Below are 27,528 nucleotides of genomic sequence, written 5' to 3'. Positions count from 1 at the left end.
TAACCATATTTTCATAGGATGTCAAGCTGATAGGAACTCAAGAGGTTATCCAGACCTGTGATGTCAAACTCAAATAGAAAAAGGGAGTGAGGAGGAAAACTAAACTGTGTAAGGATCCCTGCTGGCCACAAACTGATTCAGAAAACCACATATTAACATTATTTACATTTTACTGCATTTTTGGCTGCCCTCACTGTTGTAGGCTGCATGTCTGACACCTGATTACAGCCAACCTCATCATTTTACAAGTGAAGAAACAGTTATAGCATGGTCAAGTGTTTTATTCAACGTCACAGATAGTAACAGAACAAGGATTTGAAGAGAGGTCTTCTAAATCCAATCCAGGGCTTTTTCCACTATACCATGCTGACATTCCTTTCAGAAGTATCCATTAACACTAAGCTCCTGAGAAATATACCTTTAGCAAAATGTTATCAGATAAATATCAAAGATTTTTAGAACTGGAAGGGACTTTAAAGGCTATCTAATTCAACCCATGCCCAGAAATTAATCCCTACTATGCAACACCTGACAAGTGCTCACCTAGCCTCTACTGGAAGACATCCAAAAAGAACAGGGAACTAAAGGCAGCTAGGTGGTGAAGTGAGAGCACTGGCCCTGAAGTCAGGAAGACCTGAGTTCAAATCCGGCCTCAGAACAAACTCTTGACACTTACTAGCTGTGTGACCCTGAGCAAGTCACTTAACTCCAATTGCCTTAAAAAAAAAAAAGGCAGGAAACTCACTACCTCCTGAGGTAGCCCATTCTACTTACTGAAAGTTGTAAAGTTAACAAGTGTTTCTTTACATTAAACCTAAATCTGCCTCTTTATAACTCCATCCACTGTTCTTAGTTCTGCCTTCTTAATCCAAACCAAAGTATTTTAATCCCTCTTCTACACAGCAGCCCTTCAAATACCTGAAAACAGCTATCATGTTCTTCAAACTAAACACTGGCAGTTCCTTTAAATGATTCTCACATGCAATGGACTCAAATCTGTTGCCCTCCCTAGATATTTCCTGACTTTCAACATCCTTCTTAAATTGTAGCCCCCAGAAATGAATGATAGTTGTGGCCTGACCAGGTAGAGTACAGTGGGACTATCTATCCCCTCCCTAGTCCTGGACACTATGGCTTTACTAACATAACCCAAGATCACATCTGCTTTTCTGGTTGCCGTAGCATGCTGTCCAACTCATACTGAGTCTGAAACTCATTAAAAACCCCAGATGTTTCTTCGTGACAACTTGTTAACTTTGATATCTCGTATTTGTGAAGTTAATTCTTGAACCCAAATGTAAGACTTCACATTTATCCCTACTGAATGTCATCTTGTTTAATTCAGCCAAAATTTCTAGCCTATCTTTTTGGATCCTGTCATCCAGGGTATTACCTATCCCAGTGTTGTGTCATCTGAAAATCTGGTAAGCATAACATCTCCCTTCTGTATTTGCATCCCTAGTACCAAGCACAGTGACCATGACGTAGCAGATATTTACTACATGCTTACCGACTGATTTATCTATGCCTTTATGCAATTCTGACACAAATGTCAACAGCACAGGCCAAAGATCCCTAGGATCTTCCACTGAAGACCACCTGCCAAGCTAACATGAAATCATTAATGACTATTCTTTGAGTGTAGCCATTCAATAAATTCCATATCTACCAAATTATACTTTTATTTAGCTTGCACGTCTCCATCTTTTACAAGATGCTTTATGAAATGCTTTGTTAAAAATCTAAGTAACTCTACCTATAGCATTCTCCATTTAGTAACCTTGTCAAAAAAAGAACTAAAGTTAGTCCAGCATGACCTATCCTTGGTGAAGTCACAGTGGCTTTTGTAATTATTTCTTTTTCTAGATATACTCTACACATATCTTTAATAATTCATTCCTGAATTTTACAAGAAGTGAAGTTAAGTTCACTGGCCCAGAATTGGCAGACTATCTCTTCTTTTTTCTTAAATTGGGACACTTGCCTTTCTCCAGACCTGCAGTAGCTTTCCTGTTCTCATTACCTTTCAAATATTACTGAGAGTAGTTCAACAGTCCCAATAGGACTTAGGTCTTTGCTGGCCCTCTATATTACTGTTTCCTTAGTTCTGTTCCGTATGAGATGACTCACTAGACTGAAGAAGTCAAAGATCAAGAGCTGGAAGACATGCCCAGAGAACCTTTCACTCTAACAAGCACAGAGTAATCCAATACTCATCCTTTTTCTTCTCTCTATGTCGTCTTGGGACAAGAGAATGATAGGAGAGGGTGCCTCAGACATAAAGCAAACCAATACTCTGGTTATTCAGAATTGATAAGTCAAGAATCTATGATTTAGGCATGAAAATTTCTTCCCCCACCACAAATCAAAACCAGTCTGTATTTTAGCAGATTAGTCTTGCAGTTGCCTGAGGTTTAGAGAGATTAAATGACTTGCCTATGATTAACCAATTATTAAGAGTTTTTGTTGTTCAGTCATTTCAGTCCTCTCTAACTCTTTGTGACCCCATTTGGGGTTTTCTTAGCAGAGATACTGGAGTGCCTTGCCATTTCCTTCTCCAGCTCATTTTACAGAAAAAGAAACAGGCAAACAGGGTTAAATGACTTGCCCAAAGTTGCAGTTAGTGTCTGAGGCTGGATTTAAACTCAAGAAGATGAATATTCCTGACTCCAGCCCCTGCCCTCTAACCACAGTATCACATAACTACCCTATTAAGCATTACAAGTACGATTTGAATTCTGGCCCAGCCCTATGGCTACTCCTACAATTCAAAGAGTTGGGTAATTCAGTGGTCCCCCTTCAAGGAATGCATACCAGATTGGAGCTATGCTACAAAAAAGAAAAGAGAAAGGAACTTTTTTGGCCTGGCCAAGCCGGACAGTCACAGTCTTCATGAGGGGCTCTCTCCTGCCCCTGAAGCTCCTTAACTCCTACGCCATTCCTCGCCTACATGTTTCCTGGACAAGTGGTCCATTTTAAACCAAGAGTTGAATAGAAAATGAGGCTCAGTAATATAGAAGTGCACCTCACCATAAGGAAATTTTAAAAAGTGAAAATAAAGATATACACAAGAGACAAAATTGGTAGATGATTCTTCATTTTACAAAAGCATCTACAATACAGTGACTTTTAATAGCAAGCTTCCCTAGTACATTAAAAAAAAATCCACTAATGAAAGTCTGCTTGGCATAATAAAGAGCCCACCTCTAAACCAAGGATATTTGGGTTTAAGTCCCACCTCCAACACCTCCTGGCAGTTGTCTCTGGGAGTTTCCTCACTTGTAAGTCACCTATACCAAAACCATGTGTCTGGGTTCATATCCCTATTCTAAAGATGCCACATTACGAATACAAAATTCTACTTTATGACCATTCCCCTATACACAGTCTCTTCCTATCAGTATGTAAGCTCCTCGAGGGCAGGGGCTGTCTTAACTTTTTTGGAATACCCAACCCTTTGTACAAAGCTTGGCATAACCCTCTATTACTTTGGATTTAACTTTTTCCTGAAGAGATAAAAACATTTTCATACCTATAATCTCATTTTTCTTAACATTCTTGGAAAAAGAATGAATGATATGACTATTGTATTCATCATGCTACATGCTGCACCCAAGGTTTAAAAATTAAAGTTTAACTGAAATGGAAACATCTTTTCAAAACTTTGGTATGAAAAATAATTCCCGATTTCCACCAACAGAGCATTATTCTTCTCAGAAACTATCCAGAAACCCAGCACAATTAACATAGGCCATTCCTAAATCTCAGCACACCATGCTGTCTGCCTTCCTCTCCCACTTCACTTTTATTCACTTGTTTCCCATGGTCCCCAGAAAGGCTGACTTCCACTCCCGTACAATGTCTGGAGTTCTGCCTATTTACCCTTATTCGTCCACATTTTAGAAGTGGATCCGTCTCTGTTACTTGTCTGGGAACCATAAAAAAAGCAAGGAATCTGTCATCTTTGTCTGGCTCTAGAGCTAACCCAAGATGTTAGTACTGAACTTTGCTTCTAAAGTACTGGAAATGCTCAATATATGATACTTACTAGTTTTGAGACTTTAAGACATGGAGCAAATTTTAGCCAATGTTACCCTGAATTTTTTAAAATTACACTTATTATGGTCTGTCTGATAAAAACAGTAAAACATCTCAAAAAAAGGTTTAATTTAGCCAAAGTAACATAACACATCAAAGCAGGAACTTGAATATAGCCTCAAATCTCTAACATTCTATACAGTTGTCCCAGGTGAGTTCCTTTACACTTTTCACCTACCTGATAGTAAATGCCAGTGGCATTAGTGTCACCATATGTAGAGAACTGGCTGTAGGGCTGACTGCTGTAGTCCTCCCCAGGCTTAGGCACCCAGGAAGCCCCACTTGAGCCTGCCACCATCTTGAATTCAAGGGGAGCATTGGCTGCATCGTCCTGAAAGGTGGGATCTGGCTCTGTGCCTGGGGGTGGCTCTTCAGAAGCAGCAGGGACAGGGTAAGGGTATGGCTCAGCTCCAGGAGGCTCAGCCTTGTCTGGAAGGGAGAAGAAGTTCTCAGGGGCTACTTCCTCATCACTGTCATCTTCCTCTTGTGTGATCTGCCTTGTCACCTGTAGGGCAGCACTCTTGGCAGCTGCTTTGATGGCTGAGGGCGATGGGGTAGTAGTGGTGGCACCCACAACAGGGGAAGAGGAGGAAGTAGAAGCAGATTTGGTCTTGGGGGCAGGTTTGGAGAGCTTGGTGTCGGCAGAGCCATCAGTGGGTTTTCGGGAGAAAGCGTAGGGCAGGAGCAATCGGTTAGTCTCTTTTGTGGTCAGGTTTTTGGGTTGGGGAAGCAAAGCTGATAAACCTGTCCCTTCACCAGATCCCTAGTAAGCCAGGAGAGAAACAGGACAAGTGAGACTTTGTATTCTCAGTTCATAATTACTATTATCAACAATAAGAAGTCCAACATTACAAAATCAAGCAACCCTCATTTTTTATTGTTCCAACAACAGTATGTCCTAACCCTAACTGCTTCCTCCAACAGTCAAGTTTTTCCACAAGATTTTGGCACATCCTATAAACAGGACTGATTTTCCCTCTTTGCTCACCTCAACCATATCCCTGTTCCCTTTTGTTCTGATCCAGCTTCATACTCCCCTCCCAAAGAAGCCTTTCTAGACTAACATTCCTGTGCCTGAATTACAAGCCCCTTAATCCCTCATCCAACCAAGACTGGTAGAATGACACGGTAGATGAGAGGACTAGAGGTAATCAACTTTCTTATCTGTATACTAGGAATGCATTTCTTTCCTTTCCTTTCCAGTAATTTGAGAACACCCTTCCTAAAGAAGTTTCCTTAAGTAAGGGGCTAAATGTAAGAGACATTCAATACATGTTGAAAGCAAAAATAAATTTTTTCTCAAACTCAGCTGTGTGCTCAGAAGCTTGTAAACAGCTTGGTTATATTAAGCAAGTAAGCAATTAAATTGTCAGTTTACAACTACACCATTCCAGCCTGTCTTCCATTATCCATGGAAATCTCTTGGAATCTACTTCCTGAGTGTTCTGCCTGGCCCAAGACCTAAAGGTCCTGATGTCAGAAAGGGAATTAGAAAATAAGGTCACTGACTTCTTTCCTCTCTTCCATATCCTCATAGCTAAGAGAAATGCCCAACCAAGTGGTGATTAACTCTTTTAGGTCAAGAGTAACAGAAGGAAGAAGCAAATAGTCAGCTGTTCAACAGAAAAGTAGTTTTCTTTGCTTACTACAATTCATTTCTATAAGGTTTTACAGCACTTTTGTCACAATACCCTGAAGGACACATTGCATGTCCTATTATTCCCATTTTACAGGTGAAGAACTTGTCCAAGATCCCAAGACTAATAAAACTAGGACTAGACCCCAAAGCCCCTGACTCCTAGCTGAGGATTCTTTAAGGGTCCAGAACAATGAAAGGTGGTAATACCAGCCACTCTCACATCATCCATGAGTTCATTCTAGTACCACTCACAGAAATTCCTCCTCAAATGATGTTCAGATTAATTTCTAAACCATGTTACTAAGAGTGATCTCTCCAGAACCCCCAATTATTAGTATTCAACATAATCTGCCAAGCCATTTATTAAGCACCTTTTATTTCAAGGTACTAAGCTCAATGCTGGAAATAAAATGAAAAACAGTTCCTGACCCCACATAAATTACACTCTACTAGTAGAGGGATTTCACAATATTTACACAGCTAAATAAACATAAGATAATTTGAAGAGGGAAAGAGCACTTCACCAAGGAGTTACCAACCCAAGTCGAACCTTAAAGGAAGGTAAGGTTTCTAAAAGGTAGAAATGAGGAGGGAATACACTCCAGAAATGTGAGACAACCCATGCAAAGGCACATAGGTGAGAACTGGAATGCAGATTTCAGGAAAACACAAGTTATCTGGCTGAAACACAGAGTATAATAGGAAGGAGAAATATGAAGTTTGGAAAGATAGACTAGAATTCTTTGTGGTAGCAAAAAAGTACCAACCAAGTGGATGCCCATATATTGGGAAATACTGAAAAAACTGTAGCATAAGATTATGGTTGAAATATGAATAGCATACAAATGTGGTACCTGAATAATATTACACCATAAAAAATGATGGGAAAATATGGGAAGTCTTTTATGAACTGACAGAAAGCAAAGTGAACCAAAAGAAAATTATGAATAATGACCACAATAACAAATGAAAGAGTAAACTAAAAGGCAACAGAGTTTGGATTGAATGCAACTCAGTCAAGAGGTTACTGCTGACTTCCTTATCCTGGACCGATGACTCTTGAGACTTTGACAGCTTGGCTGCCCAGTTTTCCTCAATTTGGAACAGAGAATTGAGGTTGGAAAGTGAGCTTATTGGTTTTCTAGACTTCAAGGATTTATCACTGAAGTCCATACTCATGACAATTCTTTGGCCATTTTTAGCAACAGTAGTTGTTATCATTAGAGGTCACTCCATCCTACACCGGGCAGCAGACAGTGACCCTCACCAGGTCCTTATATAAAATCTACCAGCTATCCAAAGGAACACTCCTGCAAGGAATTTCACTTCCTTATTTCTGAAGTTAATATGCTGCAGCATGCCAAACTGTAATTGGGGTTTGGGAATTCTTGGGATCAGGTGTCACTACAGGCTGCAGTTCACATTTTCCTTGTCATTATCATTTGCCAATAAACATCCTAAATCAGCCAATAAAATAAAAATGTCCAAAAGGCAGCTGATGATGTGGGACTAGAGCCCATGAGAGATTCTGGAACTGGATATATACAATGGGGAGAAGTCTACACAGAGATGATCATGTAACCCACAGGAGTTGATGAGGTCAACAACTGAGAGAGTTAAAGAGAGAAAAGAAGTTCGAGGACAGAGCCTCTAGATGCACTCAAAACAGTTACAGTCCAATATTATAAGCAGTGCTCTACATGGATTATCCTCCACCTTTGCAAAGGCATAAGATATATTCTCATCTCTTCTTTGGGGCTTTCAGCATTCAGTTCTGATTTTTGTGGTGGTGGTTCTTCCCATCTTCCACTGTTGTAGTCTCTGTATATCGTTTACCTGATTCTGCTTATCTCACTCTGTGTTAGTTCATCACTTCTACATTTTCTTCATATTCTCTGTTTCTTATAATGTAGCATCTGTAACTGGATTAATCTAAGCCTGTTCATCACATGCACACACCAAAATTTGTTTAGCCATTCCCTCAATGAATGGGCAACTATTTTGTTTCTAGTTCTTTGCTATTACAAAAAGTGTTATTATGAATATATTAGTTTGGGATCTTTCTATCTTTTACCTTGGTATATATGCCTACCACTGGGATTTCTGGCTCAAAGGATATAGTCACTTGAGTCACTTTCCTAGCATAATTACAACTTGTTTTCCAGAAAGGTTAGACTAATTTAGAGCTCTATCAACAGGTATTTGTGTGTCTGTCCTTCCACAGACCTTTGAACATATTCCCACCTTTTTTTTACCTTTGCAAATTTGCTGGAGAAGAGTTCCCTTGATTTATATTTCTCTTATTTTTACTGATCTGAAACAATCTTTCATATGGTTAACAGTCTGAAATTATTTTTGTTTATATTCTTTGACCACCTATCCACGGGGGACACACATGTGTACACACATACACAATTGTGTTAGATCCCTATACATTTCTTGAATATCAGACTTTTATGAGAGATATTTGATAGTGAAAGACTTTAAACGCCAAACTGAGGAATCTATATTTTATCGTTTTGTTTGTTTGTTTGTTTGTTTGTTTTTGGTGAGGCAATGGGGTGAAGTGATTTGCCCAGGGTCACATAGCTAGTAAGTGTCAAGTGTCTGAGGCCACATTTGAACTTAGGTCCTCCCAAATCCAGTGCTGATGCTCCATCCACTGCACCATCTAGCTGCCCCCTATATTTTATCTTAAAGGCAATAAATAAGAAGCCAATGATGATACTTGAGAAGGAAGCATGACCTTTGCTAGAGAAATATTTTTTAAGCAATTATTTATTGAGGGTGAGTTTTCTTCCAAAGAAGGAGGGTTGGGTGTACAGAAAATATTTCTAGCAGTTTTTTGTAGCGGCAAGGAAATGGGAACTAAAGGGGTGACCATCAACTGAGGAATAGCCAAATAAGCTGTGGTATGTGAATGTAACAGAATACTCTTGTGCCTTAAGAAATGACAAAAGATATACTTTCATACAAACAGAGAGATCTGTAAGCAGAATGAGTAAAATCTGGACATCAGTTTATACAATAACAACATTGTAAAAAAAAAAACAAGAAGTACGGAAGACTTACTTAAGAACTCTGATTAATGCAAAAATCAACCACAATTACAGTGGCATAGTGATAAAATATACTACCCACCTCCTGAAAGTGAAGTGATGAATTCAAGGTGCAGAATGAGACATATATTTTTGGACATTACCAGTATGGGGATATATTTCACTTGACTATGAATGAATATATGCATATTTGATACAAAGGTTTATCTTTTTTTGTAAGGTGGAGGGAAGCATCACTAGAGACTGTGTTACCAAAGTGAAAAAAAAATCATTAAAACATTTTTAAAATGCACAGAAGAGAACAGAAGGAAGGTCAGTAAGAAACACAGACAAGTAGAAGAGCTCCAAAAATAATATGTTGTATTTGTTGCATATCTGGAGGAAGAAGCAAGCTGTATGTAGTACACATTCACAGCTGCTTCTGCAATTCTATTTTTCTTTTGTATTTTGTACATAGAAATAATCATTTTATTTGACATTTGCTAAGTTCAGAATTTTAAAATTAAATTTATTTTTTTAAAACTGGAATGAGCAATAAACTGTCCTTCCCCACCCTCAACTTCTCACCTTAAATCTAGGCTTCTCCTCCACAAAAATATATCTATTTCATGTTTGACATACTGAGAGCAAAGAACTCCTCCTGCCTAGTTGTCTAAAAATCCAACAGTTCATATGAGGTTTAAGGTTTACAAAACACTTTTCTCATGACAACCCTCTAAAGCAGGCAGTATTAAGGGATGACCCTGCTCTCCTTTTCACACAGACAATTAATAAACAAGGTCCACTGAAATAAGGTGATTTGCCCATGGTCACACATGTAGTGCATTTCAGAGCTCTAATTTGAACCTAGGTCTGCTAGCTCTGAATCCACTGTTCTTTCCACTATGTCAAACTGCTTTTGATAGGAGAATAGAAGGAGCAGATAGGTGGCGCAGTGGCTAGAGCACTGGCCCTGGAGTCAGGAGGACCCGAGTTCAAATTCAGCCTCAGACACATAACACTCACTAGCTGTGTGACTCTGGGCAAGTCACTTAACCCCAACTGCCTCAGCAAAAAAAAAAAAACAAAAAAAAAAACAGGCAAGCTCACTGCTGATCACAGAGAAGGGAAAGAAAAATTCTTGGGTGTCAGGAGTGGGCCTTTCCACCTCAAGGGGTGAGAAACATGTCAGGAGATAATCAGTTTAGAAATCTGTCAGATGATGCTACAAGAGATCAGTAGATTGTGATTAGTTTGGGCTCCTTATAAAGGCTTCTTTCCTTGTTTACATTCTCCTCATAGTTATTTTCACCCCCTCAACAACTGCATTTGCTCACACAGGCTGGGTGGGCAAAAATTACAGTTTTGGATCCTACAAAAAGTATTAATTAGTCTGGCAAAAGGATTCTTTTCACAGTAACCTGCCTCAGGGATCAGAGCTTCAGGATATAAAGCTTGGCAGGCTGTAGACACCACCATTTCCCTGTCTTGCTCAGCTAAACACCAGAAGTCTGAAAGAAACAGCAATTTTTAAAAGGGCACCCGAGGAGTCTGATTCTACAACCCCAATGTTCCATATCAGAACAACCAGAGGTGGGGGTGGGGGAGAGAAGATATTGTAAACAAAGTACAACAGAAGTATTTTATGGTATGGATATTATACACTTTTTAGAGCTATGCCAGCACTGCCCATGGCGCTCTGAAACCACCTCTGCTGAGGTCAGTTCAACAGCCCAGGGCTCCCCTTCTTCAGTCTGATATTCCTGATCGAGGAGCCACAAAGAGCACAAGCCGATTCCTACCTGTTTCCAAGAGCCCAATCCACCCTACGTATAGAAAAATTCATTCTGCCAAAGGATGAAAACACTTAGACAGGATGAAGATTTCCCCATCCTCCCTCAAGCCTTGAGATCAGGAATTCAATTAGTTGAGCAGAGCCCTTGCCATTTGGGAGTCTGTGGAACATCATCACAAAAAAAGCCATTATCGAAATATCTAATAATGCTAAGCATCATACAAAGAGAACTACTGCCAGCTCCTTATTATCCACACTCTGCAAGACAACAGTGGAATGACTAATCCAAAATTCACTTCTACTTGGTATGTTCTTACACTTACATTTGAATATCAGCAACTGATATTCATGTTGTGTTTTATAGATAAGGTACTTTAGAGTTATTTTCACTTCATCTCTTTGGGGTAGAAAGTAGAAACAGCATATTTTCATTTCATATATGGAAACTGAGGCTGAGAAGTTAAGCGACTTGCCTACAGTTTCACGGATAGTAAGCCACAGAACTAGGAACCTGAGCCCAGATCTTCCAACTCCATAAAAACAAAGGCACATACCTCATGAGACAATACTTCATACCAAATAATGAAGTCCCATAATGAAGACTTCACTCCAGAGGAAATAAAAAGCTGTTCAACTTTCCAGTCCCTGAACACTTCTGGCTTAATTCCTTCCCAGTCAACTATTCCATACTTGTTCTCCACAGCATCATCTCTCAGAAGCACACCAAGCCTCCTGTAAACCAGCTGTCTGGCTCACACCTTCCTTTAATGGCATGTATGACTGAGCATATTTTGACTTAAAAGATTTTTCACTAGGTAGGAGGAGACACACTGCTGGTATCAACAAAAATTGAGCACAGTAGATGATTTAGATAAACATTTGCAACTAAAGTTTGGAGGACAGGAATCAAGAATCAATCGACAGCAGACTTCCCTAGAAGACAATCCAGAGTTTTCTGTTTCTCTTTTCCTCTTTCTTATCCCCCAGTCTTGGTTTTAGTCTAGGCTAAATTACTATGTGACCTTAGCTGACCCACCTCTCCCAATATGAACTAATTAATTTATAAAACAGAAAGGTTAGACTAAGTAAGTCCTTATTATAAGGTCATTTTCAATTCTAATACTCTTTTATGCCACTAATTAGATCTTCTGCTCTATAGGAACCTTATAGGGGAAAACAAATTCACTTTTTATCATCCCTCCACTTACTAATCTTCAAGAACAGAAAGCAAATATGTTTATTTTATAGGCCAAAAGGACAGAGAAAAACTAGATAATTCAAAACCACTGATAATCACTTCTATCTCTTCTTTCCATAAAATCTTTGGACCTGAGCTAATAAAAGTACAAGAATAGATTTGAGTTTTCTCTCCTCACTCTACCCCTACTCATCCTTTGGCAGAGGTGATAAGGAATTGGGAAAGTGCCAAATCCAAGGAATAATACAGAGGAGGAAGGGCAGTAGCAAGGGACCTAAATAATCCATACAAAATAATTAGTCATGCCCCAAACTGAGAATTACCTGGAACCTACTTTGGAAACTGCCAGAACATTTGAAATGTCGTTTGGTCTAGAATCTGGACTTACAGGATAGAACATGAAATGAGGAAGAACACTAAAATAATTTCATGTTGATCAATTACCTGAAGAACAGTTTTCTTCTTTGTAGGTTCATCTTCCTCTGAATCTGACTGAGGAAAAAGGAAATAGAATTAAGTTCCAGTTACTGGTCCAACAGGGGAGATGCTTACATAAGGAAAAAACCACAAATGAGAGGCGAGTTCTCTTCCCTGCCCTGCCCCACCCCCAACCGCACCCCTCTTTGCCTGTGCACAAGAGACAGAAGGGCCTTCTTTCCTGTGAAAGGATTTACAATTCAATTCAACAAACATTTGCTAGGCACCTATTTCATATGGAAACTCTTGTCAGGCACTGGGATTACAAAAATGAATCTTTTTCACTCAATCAGTTCAATGAATATTAATTAAGTACCTATGGAAAGTGCTAGGCACTACAGATAAAATGAAAAAAGACAGTTCCTGACTTGAAGAAGCTTCTATTCTTCTTGGGAGAGGGGAATAAAATATAATAAGTACACAAATAAGAGAAATATAAGATAAAGTGTGATAGGGAAAAAGGAGAGATCCAAAGTTCTCTAGGAAAATCTGAAAGATAAGAATGTTTGCAGAGAGAGGGGAAGGGGGGGAAGGAGAAGAGAATCAGCAAAAGCTTTGGCAAGAAATGGTATCTAACCTGAGCCTGGAAAGAGAAGATTTTAACAGATAAACAAAAGGAAAGAATGTACCCAGAGATTGGGGAGGTGGGCAGAATGAAAACATAAGGGATTTTAAGACTGGGAAGAAGCTAATAGCCCAACTGGGTTGGAACATAAAGAGTTCACATAGGGGAATATGATGAAATAAGCCTAGAAAAATAAACTGAAGAAAAATTAAAGCACACCTTAAATGCCAAGCTAAGGAATCTGTAATTTTACATTATCAGTACCAGCGAGACACTGAATTTTTTGAGCGGGGAAATGACAGTCATCTGTGCTTTAGGAAGATCTGGCAGGCAGTAAAGTCAGTTGGTCAATAACCATTTATTAAAAGCCTACTATGTGCTAGGCATTATGCTGAGAATACACTGAGAATACTAAGAACAGCAAAAGATAGTCTCTGCTCTCAAAGAGCTTACAGCCTAGGGGGAAAACAATATCCAAACATCTATGTACAAACAAGATAGCTATAAGATGAAAAGGGAGATAATCAACAGAGAGAAGACACTAGATTAAAGAGGATTGATAAAGGTTTCTTATAGAAGGTGGGGGGGGGTTTAGACGGGACTTGAAGGAGCCCAGAGAAATTAGTAAGCAGAGATGAGGAAGGGGAGAATTCCAGGCATAAGAGAAAGCCAGTGAAAATATTTGGAGTTGGGTTGATGGGGTGTGGCCCAAGCCAAGGTCTTTGCCCCTTGCCCTAAAGGGAATCTGGCTCCCCTTTTGTCTACAGGCCCCAGCCCCTTATCTCCCTTTGAAAGCCTTAGCCTACCTTTTAATTTCATTCAGATACCTTTCAGTTCCTTCATTATCTATTCCCATTGGAATTCTCACCCAGACCCTTCCCTGGTCACCCAAAGTATATAAGATCTACCCTGGCCCTCATTCAGGGCTGAGAATCTCATGCTCAAAAGTCTGAGAACCTCTCATGCCCACTCGTCTTTAGGGGCGTCAACCAGCTGAGAATCTCAGGCCCAAAAGGCTGAGAACCTCTCATGCCTGCCTGTCCTTACAGGCATCACCTGGCCTCTGTGATTTATCACTAATAAACTTTTCCTCTGGCTGAAGAAGATTTGAGTTGAATTCATTCAGCAGGGCCCGGTACCACAATCTTGGGGTCCCAACACCCCAAAACCCCTAGACCTCTTCCGGGTGATGGAGGGTCTTGTGCAGGTAACAGCAAAGAAGTTGGATGTTACTATATGGAAGAATACCTCGAGGTGAATTAAGGTGGGGTAGAAGACTAAAGAGGTAGGAGGGGGCCAGGTTGTGAAGGGCTTTGAACTTCAGAGGATTTTATATCTGATCCTGGACACCAGAGTTTATTGAATTGAAGGGGAAGAAGAGGTATATGAAGGTAATGTGGACAAACCTTTGCTTTGGGAAGACAAATTGATAACTATGTGGAGAACAGAGTGAGTAGGGAGGCAGAGAGACCAACCAGCAAGCTACTGCAATAATCCAGGCAAGAAGTGATGAGGGCCTGCACCAAGGTGGTGGCTGCACCAGAGGACAAAAAGGGATGCGCGCACGTGTGTGTGTGTGTGTGTGTGTGTGTGTGTGTGTGTGTGTACACTAGAGATGTTCCAAAGGTAAAACCAATAGGATTTGAAAACAGATTGGCTATGAGAGGTGAGAAAGAGTGAGGAGTCAAGGATGACATCTAGGTTGAGAGCCAGGTAACTGAGAGGATGGTGGTCCCCTTGACAGTAACAGGAAAGTCAGGAAGAAGAGAACATTTTTTGGGGGGAGGGGGATAACAAGTACAGTTTTGGAAATGTGTTTAAGATATCCAATAAGCAGTTGAAGATGTGATACTGAAGGATAGGACAGAGGCTAGGGATGAATAAGTGGATTTGAGAATCATCAGTGGTGAGATAATTGAATCTATGGGAGCTGATAAGATCAAGTGGGAATTGACCTTGATGAAGATCCACCAAAGGAGACTGAGGAGCATTCAGATAGGTAAGAGGAGAACCAAGACGGAGTAATGTCACAGAAACCTAGGGGTAATAGAGTACCAAGGAGAAGAATGTGGCTGACAGTGTCAAAGGGTATAGAGAGGCACAAGAAGGATGAGGATTGAGAAAAATTTGTTAGATTTAGTAATGAGAGATTACTGGCTACTTTGGAGAGAAATAAATGAAAGATGGATTAGAAAGAAGAGATTAAAAAGAGAGCGAGATTAGAGCAGGGTTTTTTTTTGTTGTTGTTAGGCAGTGGGGGTTAAATGACTTGCCCAGGGTCACACAGCTAGTAAGTGTTATGTGTCTGAGGCCGGATTTGAATCCATGGCCTGTGCTCGATCCACTGTGCTACCTAGCTGCCCCTACAGCAGGGGTCCTTAAGAAACCTGGGGTTTGTGAACTTTTAAAATATTACAACTGTATTTCAATATGATTGGTTTCTTCCTAATTCTATGTATTTTATTTTATACATTTAAAAACACTTTGAGAAGGGGTCCATAGACTCCACCTGACTGCCAAAGGGGTAAAATGACACAAAAGAGGTAAAAAAACCCTGAACTTTAAGGCCAGAAGCAGGGAGATCTGTTATAAGGCTATTGCATAGTAAAAGTAAGAAATGATGATGGTCTGAAATAGGGTGCTGGCAACATGATAGGAAATGTGATGGTAGAATCAAAAGGACTCTGATAACTAAATAGATGCAAGAAATACAAAAGACATAAGAGTCACAGATACCTCAAAGGTTTCGAGTTTTGAGTGACAGGGAAGATGATGATTATCATCAACAAAAAGAGAAGTTGGAGAGGGGATAGTACGTTCAGTCCTCCCCTAGTAGGGGAATATCCAGATAGAGATATTCAACAGACAGCTGGAGATAATATATTGAAGCTCAGTGAAGAAACTAGAGTTAGCTATACCAACTTTGGAATAATCTGCACAGAAATTATGACTGAACCTGTGGAAACAGATAAGCTCACCAAAAGAAATAGTGAAGTACAGAGAAAGAGAAAAGGGCCAAGTAAAACCTAGTCCACACCCACATTTAGGAATGAGAGGCTGAATGGGCTGACAGGGAAGAGAATGAAAAGGGAGAATAAAGCACCCAGGAAGCAATAGGCAATGGTGCCAAAGGCACAGCCTTTGCTGGGAACTTCATTCCAGTAACTTTTGCTGTTGTTTGTCCTTGGTTCTGGAAGACCAATGACATCAGGAAGGTGATGTCTTGACTTGCAAGTGCATTCAATTTAAGTGAGGCAGAGCTGTGCAGTCATGAGCCTCAATCTCTCCTCCAGATTCATTGGGGTCCAGTGGCAAGACATAAGTCAAGAGGAATGGAGATTTCCCACCCCTCCCACTAAATTTAATACCTGTTAGAAGTCTTATTGTTCAACCACTATTCATTCTTCTACATCCTCTCATCTGGTGCTTGATAGAGATGAATAGCTAATCTCTATCCTAGCTCCAATAAATCTGCCCCTAGAAAGATCAATGGAGACTGGCCCACAATCTCACAAGCAACTGAAACCACTTACAAAGAAAGAATATATACAACCACAGAGTAGGAGGAATCCATAGGGATAAGTGGTATGTTAACTACTTTCCTACAGGGTATTAAAGGTCAAAGCCATTGGAGAAATCTATTTCCCCTCCAGATTTGATCTACAGCCTCAGTAACAAAGAGATGTTAAAGATTCCCAGAGGGCCTAAAGAAAAGCAAATTTAAAGGTTTAGAATAAGTCACAAAGTCAACACCACAATCCCTCGGCCTAAAAAAGAGTGGCTCCACCACAGACTTCTCCAAAACAGAGAGATCTTTAGAGAAACTCCCTATTATTTATGCACATATGCATTCTTGGCCCCACCTCTTTGCTTTGACTGCAGGGATTATGTGTCAATTTAGTATTTCCTCACAACAGTAATCAGTACACAGTGGGTGGGTACTCAACAAATGCCACCGACTGACTACAAAGTAACCAACAACTGAAATCTGCTTTGCTGAGCTAACTACATCCTCAACCAGTCCCAGCCCTTTATTTAACCAACACCTTTTCATATTCTCAAGTTTTCCTTTTTACCAGACTAAGAGAAGTTACTTTCTTTCGGAATGCTTCATAAGCATGAAATCAAACTTCAGATCCTCAATCTTTTGTCCATTTTCTCTCTCTGCCCCAATTCTAACCAGTTTCTGGCTACCCTCATTGCTCTGTCATTCTGTTTAACTATAGCCTTTTGGGGGGGGGAGCAGGGAAAGAAAGGGAAAAAATAAAGTAAAAAGTGCACAGCAGAGATCAAAAGAAAAGTAACAAGGAAGCAAAAAAACCTGGGCAGCTTTGAAAACAATGAGTACTATTTATTACATGTTTTCTTGAAATGGAATTTATTGTTTTATATTGAATCCTCTCATGTTCTGCTGTGTACGTGGCAAATTTTTTTTCCTTTTCTCCTTTTGTATTTAATTTTGAAATAAATTTTAAAATTTACCAAAAAAAAAAAACCCCAAAACACCATATCTGACAAGTAGTCATCCAGCCTCTGTTTTAAGACCTACTACCTCCCAGGTTGCCCACACATACCCACTTTTGAATAGCTCTTAATTATTAGGAAGTTTTTCATTAGATCAAGCCAAAATTTGTCTCTTCCAACTTTTATCCTTTGTTCCTAGTTCTGCCCCTCAGGACCAAGCAGAATACGCCTAATCTAATCTTCCTCCTATGACAACTCTTCAAAGTTCTTGAAGACTGCTATCCCATACCCTTAAGTCTTCTTTTCTTCAAGCTAAGTTGTAGTAGAGAAATTTTTAAAACTGCTGCCAGTAATGTGTATGACAGCAACCCATGTAAGTCAGAACGGGGGGGGGGGGGGGGAAGATACAAAGAAAAAAGGCCATAGAGACCAGGAGAAAGTACCAGGTCCTGACCGACAGCCTTCCTAGTCAGCCTCAATCCTGACTTTAGATCCAGCTGCCAAGAGTGACAAGAGACACACAACCCAGATTACAGAGCAGCAACGGAAACAGACATTTTCCATTAAGCTGGGTCCAGTGGGATAAATAGATCTATCAGAGCCTCATTCCCCATGACTAGCCTCTCTTATCTTTCCAGGTCTGGCTCTTTCAGCCACCCTTTCCAAAAAGCAATCACCATCACCACTGACAGGGCCAAGAGCCAAAGTGGAAATAAGGGCCCAAGAACAGACCCTCAGGGCTCCCAACTATACACTCCTTTCAGCTGTTATCTCAATTAGTGGATTCACCATATTTTTTTTTTTTTTGCCATTTGGTTGCAAGCATCTCCTGAATCTGTACCTCAGCCTTCTTACCTCAATTTAGGGTTTCTTTTCTATCTCTCTAGAACTCATCTTTTCTTCTTTTCCATCTCTGGTCTAGCCCTTTCCCTTTCTAATCTTCCCAACCGCCTGTCATTCCACTTTCTGGTACAGAGGAACCTTACAGAATCCCAAACTACAGATAAATTTTAATTATTTCAGTTCATTAAAGACTTGACCTAGATAACTGAAACCTACAAATAAACCCAAACCCTCATTCAAATCATTACAGTTTGGTTATTTGCACTAGTGAAGAAGCAGAAGATCTAAATCCAGATAATCCCAAAACTCTTATTTGCCTTTAGAATCAGTATGCATGACAAATATAAAGAGATAGATATAAATATCTATGCATATACACATAGAGCACTAGAAAGATATAATACATGCAGCATACATTATAAATTATATATAAAATAAATACACAAAAATAATTTTAATGCCAATATCAAAATAAATTTGCATTCTCTAAGCACCCCAAAATCAGGGTCAAAGGGAATTAGATAAAAGGCAGCACCATGAGGTAGAGAAAATACAGCCATGGCAGATCCACACATGGATAATAATATATTATTACAGGAACTGCACATGTTTAACCTGGAGAGAAGACGACTAGAAGATAGCATGATACCTAAGTATCCGAAGGGCTAGCTTATGGAGGAGTGATTACATTTGTCCTGTTTGACTTTAGAGTGCAGAACCCGGGAGTAAGGGATGAAAGTAGCAAAGAGGAAAATTTAGGCTTGATAACTCAAAAAACTTCCTAACAATTTTGTTGTTCAGTCATTTCAGTCACATTCAACTCTTCATGACCCCATTTGGGGGTTTTCTTGGCAAAGATACTGGAGTGGGTTCCCTTCCATTTCCTCCTCCAGCTCATTTTGCAGATGGGGAACTAAAGCAAAGAGGTTTAAGTGACTTGCCCAGGGTCACATAGCTAGGAAGTGTCTGACACTGGATTTGAACTCAGAAAGATGAGTATTCCTGATTTCAAGCCCAGTGCTTTATCCACTAGCTGCCTTTCCTAACAATTGGAGCTATCCAAAAGCGGAAAGGGCTGGCTTGAGAGGGTGTATAGCCCTCCCTCACTTAAATTCAATTCACTTGCATGTCATGGCCCTCTTTGAGAATGAAGGACAAACAACCTCTGTGAGTATTAGGAGCTGCCCTACTGGGTACCCAACTTGCAAACAGCCAGTTGGGCAACACAGCCCTCCCTCTCCCTCCCTCCCTTCCTTCCTTTCCTGGGGATGCTCTGCCCAAAGAAATGTAAATCTTGATCCCTAAAAATTCACAAGATATTTAGGGGTTTACCAGCTAAACGTAAGGACCAAGCCTTAAACCCAAATCCCTCAGGCTCTCATTGACTGGCTGAGCACCACTTAATCATTGTTTGGGCCCTGATTGGTTCTCAGTGAATGTAAATAGCAATTGTTTCTGTTTTAGCCCCTCCCAGATTGAGTTTTTTTTTTTGACTAGGTAAAAGAGGCCATTCCCTGCCTCATATCTTACCTAGCCTTAATCACTGAATGGGTGTTGCCTCAGTCCAGTTAAAGAGAGACCTGTTAAAGACCTTAGCTTAAAAAGGCCTAGGTCTCCCACTGCCTCCTGGGCCATCTCCAGTCATGCAGATCTATATCTTCCCAGATATCGATTGACCCAGATGACTGGGGAGGAGAAAGTAAGGCTGGTGACATTGCATAGCCCTTCACTTGCATGTCATAGCATCACCTCCTCTTCAAGAACTAAGGGACAAACAACAATCCAAAAGTAGAAAGGGCTGTCTCTGGTGGGTTCCCCCACCTTGTAGGTCTTCAAATAGAGGCTTCATAACTGCTTATCAGGTACATTACAGTAAAAATTCCTTTGTTTAGGTGAACTATTTGAATGACCACTGAGGTCCCAGGCACTGGAAGTATCTGGCTTTACAATGAAGTTGGAGACAAACTCAAAACATCCTCTACCTGGATCTTGCTTCCTCCCATCCACAACCCGCTACTTGAGACCTGGCTATGGCACCGTGACAAAGGAGTCTCAAAAAATTTGCAAAGTAAACAGCTGAGATTTTACTATAGTAAAAACAACTCACCTTCATATAGCTTAAAACATTTTCCTCACCATACCCCTAGGAAGCTGGTACTGTAATCATTACCCCCCGTGATCGTGTAGCTTGACAGTAGAGGCTGTTTCACCCCTGTTCTGGTATCCTCTGTGCCTAACACATAGTAGGCCCTTCATAAATACTTCCTAATTAGTTGGAAGGAGATTTGAGCCAGTCTCCCTACTCTGGGTAGGGTACTATCCACTATATATTCCACTAACTAGTTAAGTCCCCCTAAAGAACTAGAGTGAATGGTGTGAGCTTTCCTTCCTAAGCTCTGCCCCCTGAACACCCTCTGGCAGAGCTTCAAACAGGCAGTGCATGCTACTGGAAAGAAATAAAAGTAAAAGCGGAGCAAGGAAGGAGCTCATCAGTCTCTTTCTAATTGGCTTCTGAACAGAAGAAGCTTCTATGCCTAAGCCAGAAAAGCCTCAAAAGGGGAAATGTTTAAGGAGATATATATTCCAATGTCAGAACTCTTACCTTTAAAATGAAGGTGAAAGATCCTCGATCTGGTATGAGTTACCATCAATGTGTATTTGGGGAGCAATTATTATTTGGAAACTGAATAAATGAAAAATAGGAAGCTCAGCTCCTATTCAGAGGACAGGTGGAAGATTCAAAACAAAACATATTCTCTGGATTATTCCTGGGTGGTCTTTATTACTATTACCATTCCCCATAAAACTGTCTCAACTCAAAAGCTGAAGGCCCAAGGCATATATGTTTGAGCCACACTGGTCTCTTTTCTAGATTCTAGGGACCTCACTGGCTATGCAGTAACTAACTTGTACCCAACAAGTGGCCATCCAGCTTCTGCTCAAAGAGATCCAAGGGGAGAAATTCCCTTCCCTAAGTGGGAAAAATCACTTCTCAAGGCCACTGATCCCACTTTTGGACAACTCTAACCATTGGGAAGTTTTCCCTATCATCAAGCCTAAACTGGCCTCTTTGTAACTTTTACCCATTCACTTCTCCAGCTTCTGCACTCTGGAGCCAAAGAGAACAAATCTAGTGCCTCTTCACACACTATCTTTTCAAATGCTTTAAAAGCTCTCACATCTTCTCCCAGAGTAAGCTAAAGATCCCCGAGTTCCTTCATCCAATTTTCATATGACATGGACTCAAAGTCCTTCATCACCCTGAATCTCCTCCTCTGGATGCGGTCCAACTTATCAATGTCCTTACTATGTCATGACCAGAACTAAATAAAATCATACAGAAGTGGTTTGACTAGAATATAGTCCAGCAGGGTTAGCAGCTCAAGCAAATTATATTTTTTGGCTGCCAAATAACCGACTCATAGGTTTGACAGTCCACTAAAACCCTCTGATCTTTTTCATACAAACTGCTGACTGAACAGGCCTCCCCTATGTTGTACTTGTGAATTTTTTTTGTAAGTCAGTTGTAAGATTTTATACTTATCTCTATTTAATTTCATTTTATTAAATTCAGCCAAATGTTCTAGTCTATCAAGTTAATTGTGAATCCTGACTTCATCATGCAGCATGTTAGCTTTGTGTCATCTGCAAATATGGATGACCAGACTATCTATGCCATTCTCTAAGTCACTGATAAAAATGTTAAACAGAACAAAGGACAAATCTCTGGGACACTCCATTGGAGAACTCCTGACAAGCTGACAAGGAACCATTACTGACAGAGTCCAGTCATTCAAAGAGTTCCAAATCCAGCTAATTATACTGTCATCTAGTCCACATTTCTCCATCTTTTCCACAAGCATAGTATAATTTGCTAAAAACTTAAAATACCACTGCCTTCCTGAAGCTTGCCTGTATTCCTTCTCATCAATTAAGACCTCCCTTCACATATGCCTTTGTTTTACACTCCTCTAAAGCATTTATTCCACAATACAGTTATCTGTGTATCTTGTGCCCTATGAATGTAAACTACACAAGAACAGGACTACATAGCAACTGAATTTGTGTACCTTCCCTAGTTCATAGAACAGTCCTCAACACAGTAAATGCTTAGTAAATATCTGTTAAATTGAGTTAAAAACATGGTACGTGAATGTAACATATACTACTGTACTGACAAAAAAGAGACGAATGACAAAAGAGAAAAGGTTCCAGGTTCAGAGAAACCTGGAAAGACTTACATAGACTGATGCAAAGTGAAATGAGAACTAGAACAAGTTATATAATAACACTCACAGTGCAAAGACAAGCAACTTTGAAAGACTTAAGAATTATGATCAATGCAATGACCAACCATGATTCCAGCTATCTTACAGATAGATTCACGAATCAAAATGAGGCTTATATTTTTGGACATGAATAAAATAGGAATTGGTTTTACTTAATGATGCAAATTTGTTATATATTTGTTATAAGTGTTTTGGTTTTCTTTTTTTCTTTTAAATGGAAGAGGTGAATGAGAAGGAAAACAAATAATTACTGAACTGAAAGTCCACAAAGAGATGTTGTTCTATCTCACACCCATCAGGATTAGTAAAGTTAACAAGGAAAATAACAAATCCTGGAGGGGTTGTAAGGAAAAAGGTCCATTAATGCACTGTTGGTGGAGCTGTGAATTGGTCCAGTCATTCTGGAAAACAATTTGGCATTATGCCTCCCAAATGATAAAACTGTGTAAACCCTTTGACCCAATAATACAACTACCAGATTTATATCCCAAAGAGGCCAAAGAAAGAAAAGATCCATGTGCACAAAAATATTTACAGCAATTTGGAATTGTGCCCCAAAAGTCACTAAATTGTGCATGATTTTTGACTCAGCAATACCCCTGGGGCCATGCCCCAAAGAGATAAAAGAGGGAAAGATCCTATGTGTATATATTTATGGCAGCTCTTTTTGTAATGGCAAAGAATTGGAAAGTGAAGGTGTGCCAATCAATTTTGGAGAATGGGTGAACAAGTTATGGTTTATGACCATAAGGGAATTATTAGGAAGATTTGATGAAGGATGTAGTTTCCGAGAAATCTGGAAAGACTTGTCTGAACTGAGTTAGAGGGAAGTGAGCAGAACCAGGAGAACGATTTATACAAAAACAACAATATTATAAAGATAATCCATTTTGGAAGTCGTAGGAATTCTGATCAACACAATTCCAGAGAACTCATGACAGAACATGCTACCCACCTCCTGTGATACATTCAGAGTGCAGACTGAGAACGTGCTTTTCGGGGAAGGCCAACAGTGGAGGGTTTTTTTGCTTGACTATGTATATTTGTAAGAGGGGTTTTATTTGTCTTTCTCAACAGAGAAGGGGAGAAGAGGATGGATGGGAGAGAAAAAGACTGTTTGTTAATTAAAAATATAATTTAAAAAGCTTTTAAATATAGAAAGAAAAACTATTCAATATAACAACCCACCATGATTCCAGAGGTCTCATGATGAAACATGCTACCCTTGTGGCACAGAGTTAATGGACTTGAGGGCAGATTGAGGCTTTTTTTTTTTCACGGACATGGCCAATGTGGGAATTTGTTTTGCTTGCCTATACTTGCTTTGTACAAAGCCTTTGGTCTTTTTTCCTTCCTTTTTCAAGGAGTGAGAGTGTGGGAAGCAGAGGATGACTTTGGACACTTTGGTTAAATGGGAAAAAAAAAGAATCCAGAGGCTCTACCTCTTCATCTGGCTCATCAGCTTTATACTTCCTACCCAGAATTACAAATGTTTTTTTCTAGTTATCACTGCAGAAGTCTAACTCCATTCATCACCCACATGTCCCTTAATTTAGTCTGATACTGAGGACTATGATAATAGTAGACAATGAGCAAAAAAATGGAGAACCTATTTTTTTCTGCCTCATACACATCCTTCCCCTTTGCGGGATGGGGCAAGGTCCTTAAGATGTTTCACAGGGAAAGTAAATCAATCTAGCTTTCAACTCAAAATACCAAACCCAATCAAGGACTTAACAGTTAGTCTATAATACTGTCATCTCCTTCCCGAAGAACAGCCAGGAATAGGAAGGACACGTGGGTTGTGTTAGTGATTTGTAGTAAGATAGAGGAAATGATGAAAATCTTTGGGGAAAAGAATTAGCAACCCTGAGAATCATTATGATAGGGTGACCAGGCAACAACTCAGAACAGGCAGCGGTCAGTACTGACCATTTAGGGAAAGGTGAAATCAGGTGAGATAGTTAGAAAAAGCTTCTGGGGGCACCTCTGAACTCCCTTCTAAAGCCCTTAACCTGGAGAGAGCAGATAACCCCATCTTTGTATTAGTGTTATGATGTTTCAATAGAAAAGAAACCACTGAGACTAAGAGATATAGAACCCAAGTACCTCCAATGACAGACAGCCTCAATGTCCCTGCCTCCCCTAGGTATAAATGGAATTAGAGTGAGGGGAAAGGCAGTCCTGGTTCACAAGTGTTCATGAAGTACACCTTTACCCCAGACACTCCTGATTTTCAGTTGACACATCTTTCTGTAAGACGGGGAGAGTAGGAGGGAGAGGAAATGGACAGAAGTACTCATAACTGAAGCTCACGGAGTCTGGAAAAGAAAGGTTAAATTTATAATGCCAGGACCCTCATCTAGGAACAGAACTCGAGGGTCTGCTATCTATCTCGGCATCTAGTTCTGTCTGCTATGAAGAGCACAGGCCCAGGGGTGAGTGAGGGAAAGAAGAGCCACAGACAGCAGCCGAGAGGTGTCCGGGCAGCGGGGTCCTGATGTTCGTCGTGGAACTGGGATCCGCAGGACCCTTAGAAGAGCCACCCAATTTGAGAAAAAGTTCAACGTGCAAGTCGCCCTAACTTTCCCAACCAAGGAGCACGACCAAGCGACCTCGGGCTCGGCAGTCAGAAGGGGGCTCGGACCGGCGGAGGCGGCCTTCTCTCACAGACCGGAGTCCGGAGCCCAGCGGCGGAGCTCGGCGGGATGGGCAGCTCCGGGGGCGGAGCGGGAACGCTACTCGCATCTACTCACATCTCCCTGGTGCAGTTCGGGGGCCGCGATCCGCACTGGCTCCGTAGTCCTCTTCTTTGGCTTGGGGAGCCCCAGAGGGGGCCCGGCACCGCCGATCGGAGGAGGCAGGTTAAGCCCTGGAGCCCGCGGCAGGGGTAGCCCCAGCCCCAGCCCCTCACCCACCCCCGCGGCCTCGGCCAGAGTGAGGCCCGGGGGCGGAGGGAAGCCACCCAGGCCGAAGGGCAGTGGGGGTGGGGGCTGCAGCCGAGGGTCTCCGGCCGGCGGCGGGGGCAGCAGCAGCGGTGGGGGGAAGGCCGGGGGCAGCAGCTGGTGGGGTGGGGGCAGCAGGGCAGGACCCTTGGGCGGGGGGAGGGAAGCGAAGAGGCCCCCCAGGCTGGGTCCGGCGGCCGGGGCCGAGGCGGCCGCTTCCTCCTCGGGCTCCGCTTCATCCGGCTCGCTCTCTTCGCTGCTGGCGTAGGCGACTAGAGACATGGCGCTGCCCGCCCGCCTCTGGGGCGCCCTTGCCGGAAGGAGCGGCCTAATCGAGGCCGGGGACGCACAGAGGCCTAGCGGGCCTCACCGCGAGGCGGGGCGAGACAGGAGGCGGGAGGACCCGCCTGCTCCGCTCTCCGAGGCCTAGCCTCGGCGGGAGCCCATGACCACAGTTGCGTCTCCACCTGACTAAGGCCTCCCTTTAAGCTTGGGCTCCCGGTCCCAGGCAGCTCCACACAGGTAATGGCCGCCGAGTCACTCCGCCTCCTCCTCGCCTCACCGCTGTAGTACTACAGCTCCCAGCGGCCACCTTGGCGAAAGTCCCCTTCGTCGCCTCCTGTGATTTGGCGCGGGGCACGGCGGGAGGTGGAGTCTGGAGGTGAACTTCAGGCGGAAAGCAGAACCCGCCCCCGGCGCGGGCGAAGCTGGGAGGAGTAGTTTCCTGTGCCTTGGCGCCTCCGACTGGACTACAATTCCCAAAGAACATCGCAGTGATCGCTTGTTGTGTACTGGAGCATCTCGGGACCTGTAGTACCCATTTTGGGGAAATTGCGAACTCTGCAGCTTAGACTTGTGGGAAATTTGGTTAACTCTGGGTAATTGTGCAGTGGTGCTAGGAAGGAGAAGGGTGCATGGGAATTTGGAGGACTCAGCAAGGTTATTTAAAGGGAGAGTGACCAGGCTTAATTAAGTGCTAGAGCTTTCTTTCTATTCTTGGCCAGTACTCCCCGGAGCTGTTAAGAGTCCCCCAAAAATACCAAGATTGGGTGCTGGCTTGGAGACTTGAATGAAATCCCACTGTTGGCCCCAAAGAAGTCAGACTGTGGCCCAAAAAGGAGGCATGCTGCAAGCTATTCCTTTATAAATCTGAACTAAGATGGAAAACATGGTATCTGCACCAGTGTCTCGTCTTGCTCTTCCTTGCTCATACTTCCACCCCATTCCCCAACTCGTTCTTCAGCCTCCCCATTCCGACCTTAAACCATGACCCGGGCTCCCCATGCCAAGCCTTGGGGAACTTTCCAGGGGTTTCTTGGAAAGGGGCCAGAAATTCAAGTTTGCCTGCAAACACCTCTTCTCTCTCCCCATCTCTACTACTGTGCCAGGGAACTCTCTTCTCCAGCTTGATCTCAATTCGATGGCTTCCCAGAGCAATGCTGCCTTCAAATAGGAGAACATAGTTTGATGATGGAATGCCATGGTTGGAAAAGGTAATTTAATTCAACTAATTCCTGAGCAAGACTCTCCTGTATATCTTTGACAATGCTTATCCAGGTTCTGCTTGAAGACATCTAATAAAACATAACCTTGGGATAGGTCGAAACAGCTAAGAAGTTTCTCCTCTGAAAATACACATTTCTTGGAAAGGAACTCCATATATAATAAGAAATGCTGGGAAAACTGGAAAGCAATCTGACAGAAACTGAGCTTGGACCAACATATTACACTGTATTCCAAAATAAATTCAAAATGGATACAAGACCTGATCATACCATACCATAAGAGAATTTGAAGAGAAGTTGATCATACACTTCTCACAACTAGGAAGGAAATGAATCCTTAACCTAACAATGGGGAGAGGTAATTGCAAAAGAATGATCATTTTGATTATATAAAACTGGAAAGCCTTTGCATATGATAACTAGCATTTATTGTTGTTGTTCAGTTTTGTCTGACTCTTCCTGACCTCATTTGGGGTTTTCTCAGCAAGACACTGACCATGCTAGTAAATGTTGGAGGTCACATTTGCACTCAACAAGATGAGCCTCCCTGACTCCAGGCTCAGTTCTCTATCCACTGCACCACCTAGCTGCTATAACTAGTATTTTTATAGCACTTATATCATATGATTCTCACAACAAATCTGTGAGTTAGGTGCTATTATTATTCTCATT

General features: G+C 41.5%; 1 protein-coding gene across 2 annotated transcripts in view; it reads right to left on the bottom strand.

Annotated features, from left to right (window-relative positions):
- PRCC (proline rich mitotic checkpoint control factor) overlaps positions 1-25,936 on the bottom strand; it is a 32,432-nt gene extending 6,496 nt beyond the window's left edge. The window contains exons 1-3 of one of the 2 annotated variants that reach the window (XM_020991492.2): positions 25,163-25,936; positions 12,213-12,260; positions 4,277-4,861 (exon numbers count right to left, since the gene is read on the bottom strand). In XM_020991492.2, coding sequence (XP_020847151.1) covers positions 4,277-4,861; positions 12,213-12,260; positions 25,163-25,633 — 1,104 coding nt within the window. In that variant the 5' untranslated portion in view covers positions 25,634-25,936. The remainder of the gene's footprint in view (positions 1-4,276; positions 4,862-12,212; positions 12,261-25,162) is intronic. The other variant, XM_020991493.2, reaches the window with a different exon arrangement.
- Positions 25,937-27,528: the final 1,592 nt, after the last annotated feature.

The sequence above is a fragment of the Phascolarctos cinereus genome, unplaced genomic scaffold, assembly GCF_003287225.1.
Source record: "Phascolarctos cinereus isolate Bilbo 61053 unplaced genomic scaffold, phaCin_HiC Scaffold_5;HRSCAF=322, whole genome shotgun sequence".
Lineage (NCBI taxonomy): Eukaryota > Metazoa > Chordata > Mammalia > Diprotodontia > Phascolarctidae > Phascolarctos > Phascolarctos cinereus.
The sequence above is the reverse complement of the archived record's forward strand: the minus strand, read 5'-3'. Positions and strand labels throughout refer to the sequence as shown.